This window comes from Brachycentrus maculatus, unplaced genomic scaffold (genome assembly GCF_059751285.1).
Source record: "Brachycentrus maculatus isolate JH-2025_06_01 unplaced genomic scaffold, ASM5975128v1 h1tg000388l, whole genome shotgun sequence".
Classification (NCBI taxonomy): domain Eukaryota; kingdom Metazoa; phylum Arthropoda; class Insecta; order Trichoptera; family Brachycentridae; genus Brachycentrus; species Brachycentrus maculatus.
Genome location: NW_028281137.1, coordinates 666,160 through 678,318, shown reverse-complemented (window position 1 = coordinate 678,318; position 12,159 = coordinate 666,160). Strand labels below are relative to the sequence as shown.

Below are 12,159 nucleotides of genomic sequence, written 5' to 3'. Positions count from 1 at the left end.
ACGCTACATCCCACTGGGATCCGTGAGAACACCATGCTCTTAGTCTTTGTAGCTGATAAAAGCCTTTTTTTATTTTTGACTAGCAAGATGGAATGCGTGCAAGAGTGTAGTTGCAGGTCCCCATCACTCTCAGCGAATACAACAGCGTCATCCGCATAGCAGACAACATCGATGGTTTTCTCTCCCAGTCTGTATACTTTATGTAGTCCTTTAATATCCTCCACAATCCCATCCATGATAAGATTGAAGAGGAATGGACTCAGACTGTCGCCCTGCCTGATGCCAGTACCGACTCTTACAGGATTTGAGAGTTTATCATTTACTCTGATTCTGGTGTTTGTGCTTGAGTTGAGTTGCCTGATTATGTTGACTATTTCTGGGAGCGCTTCTCTTTCAGCCAGTATTTGCGTTATATCATTAAGTCTGGCGGCTCGGTCAAACGCCTTAGTGAGGTCAATAAAGCATACGAATGCCAATACTGATTGCTAATTTTAAAAATCCTATGTAGACAATACACGCATATGCATGTATGCATTAAGAATCTTACATTAAAAATACATACATACTTACATTTTGATGTTTTTATTTCTCACTGATCTGGAACTAATGTATGTAATTGGTTTTATATAGTACCAAACTGGTGTGCAAAATAATGATTTGAAGGTACAAAAATGTTAGAATATTATTTTTCAATGACATTTTTTATGGAACGGTGGTGTTAATATATACGAGGTCTGTTCAAAAAGTATCTGACCATAATTTTTATAGGCAAAACAAAGAACGATTTGAGGACGGAGCTTGGATGACCGTGTGGAGGTATACCATTAGGTATACCTACAAACCTTGCATTAGCTCATGCTCAATTTTTTTCACGACCGCAGCGCCACTCAGCTGCTGCCACGCCGTTGAAGAGTGAGCATGTGTACGCTATTGTTGTCGGATTTTAGTTTTGGTAGAAAAAGTTGACAACGTTACTACATCAAATTTTGTTTGAAGCTTGGGGATTCTCAAGTGGAAGCTATCCGCCAAATTAAAAAAAGTATTTGGGGACGATGCAAAGGGCACCACACAGATGAAGGAGTTGTATAACCGCTTCAAAGATGGCTGCTCATCAGTGGAGAGTGAAACACTATCCGGTAGGCCCTCGACATCTAAAAATGATGTTGTCATTGATCAAGTAAGGACCCTGGTCATGTAAGATTGACAAATAACAATGAGAAAACTTGCTGATGAAGTGAGCATTAGTGTTGGAGCCATTCATTCCATTTAACTGAAGATTCGGCCCTCAGAAGGGTCTCAGCAAAATTTGTGCTAAAGTCACTGACAATTGAGCAGAAGCAACATCGTGTAGAGATCTCACAGGAAATGCTGGAAACTGCGATCAATGATCCCAACTTTCTCAATACTCTCCCTGTTATTCTGGCTATCCCCAGCTAAAAATGCGTTTGAAAGGGACCAGAGTTCAGACCAGACCATCATGAAAATTGCGACGAATCATACCAAAAGAGGCTTTCCAGTGTTGTTTCCGGCAGTGGCAGAACCGTCAGGAGGAGTGTGTAGCAGCTCAAGGGGACATCTTTGAAGGGGATTAGTGTCATTTAAATGTATCTCAATAAATGTTGCTTTTATGAATAAAAGGCGGATACTTTTTGAACAGCGTATATGTACCTAATGCATTCTGGCTGCAGGGTGTAAAGGTTATTGCGTTTAGCTACCGTTCTGGAGGTCTCGGGTTCAATTCTCAGGGGGGTTGAATAGATATTAGTGATACTGGGAGGTACTACCGAAAAATGTATGTAAGAGGATAAATGGGTTGAAAAAAAGACATACTTATCATAACATTTTAATTATTGCACTTGCTATACGTATCTCCCCAAATTTCATTTGTTGGTCTAGAAAACTCATACCATTAGATATGTAGTTGATTCGGTGTTACATTCAAAATTTAATATTTTTTACATACGAGACATTAAAAATCAATAAAAGACGACATTGTAAATATATACCAAATTCCCCACAAAAGGTACTTAGTAATTTTTACAGTGCTATCAAAATAAATTAAATGAATTCACAAATATTGATTTAAATATCTGTATTTGTTGTATAGTTGCAAGTTGGAATACTGAGATATGTGGATCCAGTAATATTTTATACAATTAAATATTTCATGTTTCGGAGACATTGTGTACCTACAATTAACATTAATCCGACACAAGTCTCTTCTATCAGGTTCAGACTTTTGAGGCAGTTTGGCTATTTGCATCGAGTCTAGTAATTTTCCAAAAAATTATACAAATTTATTTCATAGTGATTATTCTCAGAGTTCTGTACAGTAAAATATAACTGATTATATTAATTATAAGCAAATTATAATATGGAAATATATTAAGTTTATATTCTGAAGTACGAACTGTACATTTTAGAACTGGAGAAAAGATAGAAATGTTTCAACAAAAATAAGATATTATAATAAAAACAAAAAAAGTTATAATTTTGATTACAAAATAATAGCCTAAGAAAACATTCACTCGTGATTGTTGCCACTATTCCATACATCAACATACATTTGATTAATTCTCCTATAAATCACACGGAAACATATACAATTGGCGCAGGTTAAATAATTATAATGTAACATGAAATATTGAAGTGTCTATTTATAGTCCATAAAACAAAAGTTCACAACATTTCATGAAAAAGAAACAAGTTTATGGTACAAAAGGCAATACCAGGCTCCGTCTTCTGGTATTGGGAATTAAGACTATCATGTGGAAACACCAGTTCCGCGGGAGGGTCAGTTGGGCACCTCGCTGTTCTGGTACCGGGGCTTGTTGTGCGTGAAAGGAAGGTACCGATACTTTATCATATGCTGAAAGAAAACCCATCGAGGAATAAATATCATAAACATTCTTCAAATTTATAACATTCTGATTTATTGGGATTTTCCCTTTAACCGTCTCACTTATCACTTTTCAATTTCGAATAGGGTATAATCTATTGCGATTTGCGTTTTGATGCATTCTGCATCATTTTACAACACCATTAATGAAAATTATGTGAACTGCACTGAAACACATGTAACAATAGATGTTAACAAATAGTGGTATTTACCAAGAGAAATTTAAATTAAAAATGGATACATATTGAGTGGTGACACAAAGTGACTGCCAAATCAATTAATAAAAATCTCTTGGTTTCTATTTATATATATGAAATTATATTTGAAGTTTTTTTCACAAAATGTAAAATTAATAAATATTAAGTTTAAAAAAATATACCTAACCCCTTCCTTAGTAAATAAATCATAACCCTTTTATTCCATTATATCAAATGATTAGTAAATCACATGTTTGCCAACATTACAAAGGATATACGGTTAATACATATTTAGTATTCGGTCTCTTTATTACTGTTCTAAAGAATGGACTCAATCTGAGTAATTTTGGACACTTTTTGTATTCATTTGTTTATGTTATTAAAATTATAATCAAAATACTTATACATATAAAGGCTAATTCATTAATTTGCGAATTCTTTATCAAATATGTATGTATGACCTTCGTTTTTGTATCTCTGGTAGTAGTATCTTTTTCAGTAGAATTGGGTTATACTTCTAGCTATTCATAATCTCAGTCACCAAAAGAAGCAGCCCTGGTCTATAATACGAGGAACACCCCCAAAACATATTTTTTAGAGGGTGTTGAAAATACGAAAAAAAAGTTTTGTTTCAATTGATCTGTTCGATACTGTATAAAAAAAAGAAAAGAGTTTCATTAACTACTTAATTCAGAAGGTATCTATCGGGATATAATGATAACAACTTGTAAAAAATATAAAAGAATTTCAGTAATGTTAAAGTGGACAAATTCAATACCCATTATTTATTTAAAGCGGTTTTAAGTGTCGAGATGTTATAAACTTACTTTAATTTGGCGCTTCATGGTAATGCAGAAGAGTGTGATGAAGTACATGACTAAGATTGGCCAGAAGACTGGTACGTTGAAGCAATCGAAGAAGGTGCACACGATTGCGATGATAGTGCTCTTCGTTACTGACAGCCAGAACTTGAATTCTGGTAACCTCCGGATGAACGGGCGGAACTCTTCAGTGGATCTCGTGGGAAGGGCAGGAGCTTCATCATCAACTGGGAGACAACACACACACACAACGGAACATTATTTTGAATGTTATTTTTAATTAAATTTCAATGTAAATTTTAAATGATATAGAGAGTTTTGAGCTGCATTTTTTATTGAAGAATGTTACTTATTATTTTAATTTTATTTTGACATGAATGCGCCCTATCCAATGGCACATAGAGCACTTCAGGTTCCAGTCCAGGATAACATTAAATAAATATTCGAGTGAAGAATCATTAATATTTACTTTGACCTTTTTGGGAATTGAAATTGGGACCTAAAAAACGCTAACCATGCGTTGATGCTATGCAGTGGCCCATGCATGATTGAGTGCGGATGAGTTAGAAGAAACTCTTTGAAAAAAATGCTTCTTTTAGGTACCTACATACTTACATTTTTTTATTTTTTTAAATTACTTTAAAAAAAATCAATATATTTTTTTAATGTATATTTAAGGTACACAAAATATATTATATATAAAAAATAAACTTACCATCAAAATCCATAGCTGGATCAATTTTTGGTGTGAGGAATGCAATGAAAAGATTCAAATGATAAATGCCCAAAGCGTAAGTAATGATATACCATCCCTGTGAAACAAAAACAATAATTAATACCATATAATAAATAAATATTTTGAAAATAAAATTTCTTATTCTGTAATATAAAATAAATGAATAAAATAACTGAGTTTGAAACATTCAACAAAAGAAACGAAATCTTCATAAAAATGTAAGTATACAAATAATTTAATTAATTTTGTAACATATAAATACGTAATTTAAAGGTAAATTCTTTATTATTTTTTATCCTACGATAATATTGTTCGTATTTATTTAGTCAATATGTGACATATTGAAGACATAAGGATAAAAAATGACAGGAAATGAAGATCTTTGATGTTGAAAAAAGCACATAATTGAAATCTGACATTATTTAAAAATAAATTTAGAAGACAAATAATTTTTTTACTTGTCAACAAGAAACCAAAAATGACGGTAACTTTTGTTAATATTGTGGTTTTGTAACTTTTTTTTAAACAGTATTTATGTTTATGGTGGCGATTTTAACGCATTGGTAGCCGGTTCCATACTGAGCATATTCCAGAAATTCTATTTGAAAGGTGGGAAAAAATTACCAAATGAAAAAATATATATATTGCAGTGATTTTATAAGACTATAACAAATCCAAAATATGCTCATTAAGCTTCAGAAAATAAATGTCCCATGATATACCTTACTTTTTCCAATGAATAATTTTAAAAAAATGCATATAGATAGATATAAACAGTTATGGTAAACAAAGGGGTTAAATGAAACAAAATGTATTGGAAAAGGATTAATTAAATTATTAAATGATGTTAAGACCTTTTTTATACTGTATAAATCTCAATAAAAGACAACATAATTATTTAAAATGAGCCATAATCAGACATAAAGATGGGCAAAGCCTTAATGTCTTTACAATTCTAGGAGCAGTTTTTAAAACTAGGCACCTGAATAATTTTCCTATATATATATATGATAAAACAAGTATATATATTAATTTTCAAAAAAGGCAGTAACATGCGACACGGTTGAAAATGAACCTTTCTAGTTGTTTCTATACAAATACATTATTATATGGAAAAGTGATGTGCCCATTCCATTGGGTAACTTGTTGAATGAGTTACCGAGTTGTGGTAACTGCCCATTTGAGTTATACAGTATAAATGTACATACTTAGTTGCTATAAAAGTTATTCCAGGAGTGAAAGACTAAACATAATGGAATGAGTATGCCGCAACCCATGCAATGGAGACCGAGAGGAGATAGCCGTACCTGCGCATAAAGAATGCGGCACACAAAGGCTAATAGCAACAGAGCTGCGACGGTCCATCGCACGCGATAGTGTGGCGTCAGAGAGTCCAAAAACACCGTGTAAGACTATAACAAATCCAAAATATGCTCATTAAGCTTCAGAAAATAACTGTCCCATAATATTCCTCATGATTTAATACAGAGGATATTGCAATACAATCGGGCAGCTTATATCCTATATTATACATCATGCTAGATTATGTTTCAAAAAACATTCACTGTATTTTGTGAAATCTCCCAAAATATGTTAAATCAGTTAGAATTATTATTGTACAAGAGAAATAATAATTAATAATCTTGAATATTGGTGAGATGTATATATTTAAAAAAAAAATGATCTTTTATATAAAAGTGGTTTAATGAGCAGTTGTGTTTTATTGATTTATTTCGTGATATGTTATAATAAATTTGATGATTCGGTTTCGACACCCATTGCATAGGTTGGCATACTCACACACAAAGGTTTATTATAATTTCCTTTAACAAAAAAATTATATTTGTATGGTAAGATAGCTTCAATATTGTTATAATGAACTTTGGCACTATGTTCACTAAATGTTTTTTTTCTTCTTTCAATGTCAACAGGATAACACCGACATATAATAGAGAATATCTTTGAACAAACAATTTTTTTGTTGAGGTGTATTTGTTTGAGCCAGTAGAACTCACGTGCTGGGTAACTATTCGGGCAATGAATGCTCCTAATATGATGGCGGACGCCAACCATCTTCCCTTTGTGTGTGGTGTCCAACTATCCAGGTAGCCCTGGTATATCTGCTCTCGGCAAACAAGACAAAATTTAATCATCGTATAGTAAATCAAATTACATTACCAAAAAATGTCTAATTACAGTCAAACTTCCGTAATTCCATGATCTAAATTACAGTAAAAGAGTATACTTATTGGAAATTCAGAATACACTTACTATTGAGAATAACAAAGATATGTAAATATGTATTAGGAAAACATTCTATATTATTCTGGCACCTAATAAATCTAAACATTTACCACTTTTTGTGAATATTCTTAATTTCTTGAAGAATACTAAACGCTACAAATAAAAATGTGTATAAACGGTTTACCATTACACATGTTTTTAAATACAAAGTCCTCGGATAAACATAATCTATTGGGTATTGCTGTGTTACAGGACAAAAAATCTTTCCTTATTCACACCCAACGATGCATAGGGAACTGCATAACATAATGCAGTATTATCTTGATTGTTTATTACACAAAGGCAAGGTATCAGTCCTGCACTTCGGCCACCGGTCCAGGACAATGTTAAACTAATATTGAAGTGAAAAATCACTTATATTAGTTTAGGCTCGCCGGGCAATCGTACCTGGGCCTAGTCAAATGTGGTAACCACTACACTATGGAGGCGGAAGGCAATCAGCAATTCCCCTAAGGGAGATGAATCTCGAAAAGAAAATAAGATTCTTTAAATATAAATTAATCATCATTATATAGAATGCAAATACATATAGGGATTTCTATGTTCAATCAAAATGTATGCTAATGGGAGAATTTTACTGAAAGAAATTGGTTCTATGGAAGTTCAACTACGATCCAACTTATTATATTATCTCTGTTCAGGTTTACTAACCTCACAGTCATACGGTGACCTGTCTCACACCAAAACTCGCTTAAACACTTTCAGATTGTATTGTATTATGACTACTTACTACCTGCCATCCTGACCCTACGACAATTAGGGGCGTGGTTTATTTAAAAACACTACATTTACTATGGTTAGTTTTATATTTGAAACGTTGCTCTCCAGTTATTATAATCAGTAAATAAGTGCGATTTTTTCAATAATTTTTATTTACGTCTCACAATAGGTGTCAAAATCTTTATGTCGCATTGAATTTCCAGTTCGGCAGATAGCTTTAAAGACATATTAAGACAATACAAGTTTTTAATGCTTCATTAACCAAAATTCGGTCTTTGCGACTTGAAATGATTCTTTTTCTGCCAGTTTTGGGCGATTTTTATAAGAACCAGATTAAAAATATATTTGAATTATTGTTTGGACCGCACGCCGAGAGCATTTATTATTTAGCTATTTCAACCTGACCTGGCTCGACCCTTCTGAATTCAATAAAATCATTTGTGCTGCTCAGTTTCACTCAAATTACGTTTATTGTTTGGACCGCACGCCGAGAGCATTTATTATTTAGCTATTTCAACCTGACCTGGCTCGACCCTTCTGAATTCAATAAAATCATTTGTGCTGCTCAGTTTCACTCAAATTACGTTTATTGTTTGGACCGCACGCCGAGAGCATTTATTATTTAGCTATTTCAACCTGACCTGGCTCGACCCTTCTGAATTCAATAAAATCATTTGTGCTGCTCAGTTTCACTCAAATTACGTTTATTGTTTGGACCGCACGCCGAGAGCATTTATTATTTAGCTATTTCAACCTGACCTGGCTCGACCCTTCTGAATTCAATAAAATCATTTGTGCTGCTCAGTTTCACTCAAATTACGTTTATTGTTTGGACCGCACGCCGAGAGCATTTATTATTTAGCTATTTCAACCTGACCTGGCTCGACCCTTCTGAATTCAATAAAATCATTTGTGCTGCTCAGTTTCACTCAAATTACGTTTATTGTTTGGACCGCACGCCGAGAGCATTTATTATTTAGCTATTTCAACCTGACCTGGCTCGACCCTTCTGAATTCAATAAAATCATTTGTGCTGCTCAGTTTCACTCAAATTACGTTTATTGTTTGGACCGCACGCCGAGAGCATTTATTATTTAGCTATTTCAACCTGACCTGGCTCGACCCTTCTGAATTCAATAAAATCATTTGTGCTGCTCAGTTTCACTCAAATTACGTTTATTGTTTGGACCGCACGCCGAGAGCATTTATTATTTAGCTATTTCAACCTGACCTGGCTCGACCCTTCTGAATTCAATAAAATCATTTGTGCTGCTCAGTTTCACTCAAATTACGTTTATTGTTTGGACCGCACGCCGAGAGCATTTATTATTTAGCTATTTCAACCTGACCTGGCTCGACCCTTCTGAATTCAATAAAATCATTTGTGCTGCTCAGTTTCACTCAAATTACGTTTATTGTTTGGACCGCACGCCGAGAGCATTTATTATTTAGCTATTTCAACCTGACCTGGCTCGACCCTTCTGAATTCAATAAAATCATTTGTGCTGCTCAGTTTCACTCAAATTACGTTTATTGTTTGGACCGCACGCCGAGAGCATTTATTATTTAGCTATTTCAACCTGACCTGGCTCGACCCTTCTGAATTCAATAAAATCATTTGTGCTGCTCAGTTTCACTCAAATTACGTTTATTGTTTGGACCGCACGCCGAGAGCATTTATTATTTAGCTATTTCAACCTGACCTGGCTCGACCCTTCTGAATTCAATAAAATCATTTGTGCTGCTCAGTTTCACTCAAATTACGTTTATTGTTTGGACCGCACGCCGAGAGCATTTATTATTTAGCTATTTCAACCTGACCTGGCTCGACCCTTCTGAATTCAATAAAATCATTTGTGCTGCTCAGTTTCACTCAAATTACGTTTATTGTTTGGACCGCACGCCGAGAGCATTTATTATTTAGCTATTTCAACCTGACCTGGCTCGACCCTTCTGAATTCAATAAAATCATTTGTGCTGCTCAGTTTCACTCAAATTACGTTTATTGTTTGGACCGCACGCCGAGAGCATTTATTATTTAGCTATTTCAACCTGACCTGGCTCGACCCTTCTGAATTCAATAAAATCATTTGTGCTGCTCAGTTTCACTCAAATTACGTTTATTGTTTGGACCGCACGCCGAGAGCATTTATTATTTAGCTATTTCAACCTGACCTGGCTCGACCCTTCTGAATTCAATAAAATCATTTGTGCTGCTCAGTTTCACTCAAATTACGTTTTTTTAGGATTTTAATATAAAATAATGGAGGCTTAAATAAAAATTATGAAAAAATCGCACTTATTTACTGATTACAATAACTGGAGAGCAATGTTTCAAATATAAAAGTAACCTTTGGAAATAGTAAATATAGTGTTTTGAAATAAACCACGCCCCTAATTGCCTAGGGTCGGGATGGCAGGTAGTAAGAATGTAGTAGGTAACATCCATCATAATACTATACAATCTGAAAGAATTACAGGGATTCCAAGAGTCACAGTATTTAAAGACATAAACCAATTCTGTAGGGGGTGGCTAATACATATGGCCAGGACTGTAGAAGAGATAATATTTTCTAATTTTTGCGCTTCTAAAATGTAGTCCGCCTCCGTAGTGTAATGGTCAGCATGCTCGCCTACCATTCTGGAGGTCCCGGGTTCGATTCCCAAGGAGGGTTTAATAAATATAAGTGATTTTTTCACTCTAATATTTATTCAATATTACACTGGACTGGTACCTGAAGTGGAGGGCTGATCACCTTTCCTTCATGTGTAAACGATCGAGATAACACTGCGTTTATATGAAGCAGTGCCCTATGCACCATTGGGGTGCGGTAAGGGATTTATTATTAAAATGTAGATAATTTTATACTAAATCACATGAAAAAGTATGTTCAGTGGTGGAATGTGTAAGTAGGGAACTTTCGTTTTGTAGTGAGTTCGGTTTGAAGGGGGATGGTATTATAATAACAAATAAACACAAAAGAACAACCAAATATGTTTAGCTATTTTATCCGAATGTATTAACAAACTCCTATTTTGATCGATTATAAAAAATAATAATGAAAAGCTTAATCTTTGTCCCATAAAATATTAATAGAACAAAAGGGACAGCAGCAAATAATAACTAAGCACCATGCCGATCCGTCGTAGGTATAAGCAGAGAGAATATATTGCCAAAATCTTCTGTTTTTATTGACTTTTTTCACTTCTTCCACATTTGTACATCTCCTCATAAATGGAACCGATTATTTTGGCTTCTGACATATCCACTATCAAGGATTTAAAACACTCGACCGTGCCATGTCTTCTTTGGCTTCTATTTTTACATTAATATTGAAAATCTGTTTCACCATTCATTCATCATTTATTCGCTCCACATTTCCAAACCATTTTGGTATTATTTTTTTACTATCGATAATATTTATCACAACCTTGGATTTATTCTGTATTTCACCATTTGGACATTTGTCTAAACACATTTTGCAACACATACTTTTTTGCTTTGCATTTAACCAGCGATATGTACATTGAAAATTGCTTACAGTAACTATACATTTTATAGCTTCGGTGCGCAAAACGTATCTGGCATAACACTAAATAATTCAGTAAATGTCGGGAATCAAAATCGGGACCTTACGCACGGTGGACAAATATACAAAATTTTACACTATGGAGGCAAATAATTTGTTATGAAAATCCTGATGTTGATAGATAACAGAAATGTAGTAAAACCGGATAATTAAACACCGGAGATTTTGCACAAACACGCGAAAACCGAAATGATGTCATTTGTAGTTATGTAGTGTCTCGATAGTTTATTTACCTGTGATAACCTAGTCCATGCCTGAGACACAATATTTTTCCTTGGTGGAGACAATTCCGCGTCTTGCATCATTTTGATTTATCTACAATAAGTTAAACATGATTAAAAATCATTAAACTAATTGAACACGCATCTCTCGCTGTCATTACGAGTTCGATAAGTACATATATACATATTGCTGTCACTTTGAATCTATAAAAACACGCAAATCATTCTTAAGTGCACGACAGCCATACATAAATCGAATAAAAATATTATTTGCACTTTAAACAACACACTATCACAGTAGTTATCGCGATTACTAGGCATTAATTTGATTAATAAGAAGGTTACGCACCGTTAACAAATTTTGACAGTTAAGTTAGAATACACTTTTTGGTCTGTATATTTTTATGAAATTGTAAAACAGTAACAATTTCCGTTTCTTAATATTATAAACTAAATAGAATGCTGAGATTGATCCATTTCTATATAAATTTTCAATCCACGTCAGTCAGGTCAGGTTACATTTCAATCGGCCCAACGGCTGGTGTTGCCATGAGATAATAAAAATGGTCACAAGTCACCATTGCGATTTTTAAAATTTTATTTTTAAAAACAGTACCTACCGTTATCAATGTTTTTTTCTCTTCCTCTCAAAATACCTTTTAAAACTTTGA

At 33.8% G+C, this 12,159-nt stretch overlaps 1 protein-coding gene across 2 annotated transcripts; it reads right to left on the bottom strand.

The window, feature by feature from the left end:
• Positions 1-1,830: 1,830 nt before the first annotated feature.
• LOC148303042 (protein RER1) lies at positions 1,831-12,039 on the bottom strand. 2 transcript variants are annotated; one of them, XM_088270614.1, is made up of 6 exons: positions 11,838-12,039; positions 11,501-11,582; positions 6,669-6,773; positions 4,633-4,729; positions 3,924-4,144; positions 1,831-2,869 (listed from the first exon to the last, which is right to left on the bottom strand). In XM_088270614.1, exons 2-6 carry the CDS (start codon positions 11,570-11,572, stop codon positions 2,795-2,797), a joined length of 570 nt encoding a protein of 189 aa, XP_088126740.1. In that variant the 5' UTR covers positions 11,573-11,582; positions 11,838-12,039; the 3' UTR covers positions 1,831-2,794. The 2 variants fall into 2 exon arrangements, with proteins under 2 accessions (XP_088126740.1, XP_088126741.1); XM_088270615.1 differs by lacking the exon at positions 6,669-6,773 and adding an exon at positions 5,961-6,065.
• Positions 12,040-12,159: the final 120 nt, after the last annotated feature.

What these genes read in the sequence shown, in the direction of transcription:
- LOC148303042 (XM_088270614.1), bottom strand. Translation starts at nt 11,572, where the DNA reads ATGATGCAAGACGCGGAATTGTCTCCACCAAGGAAAAATATTGTGTCT. An exon ending in CATGGACTAGGTTATCACAG is followed by an intron (nt 6,774 to 11,500) that starts GTAAATAAACTA and finishes TGCCGAGAGCAG; the next exon opens with ATATACCAGGGCTACCTGGA. An exon ending in TCCAGCTATGGATTTTGATG is followed by an intron (nt 4,145 to 4,632) that starts GTAAGTTTATTT and finishes GTTGTCTCCCAG; the next exon opens with TTGATGATGAAGCTCCTGCC.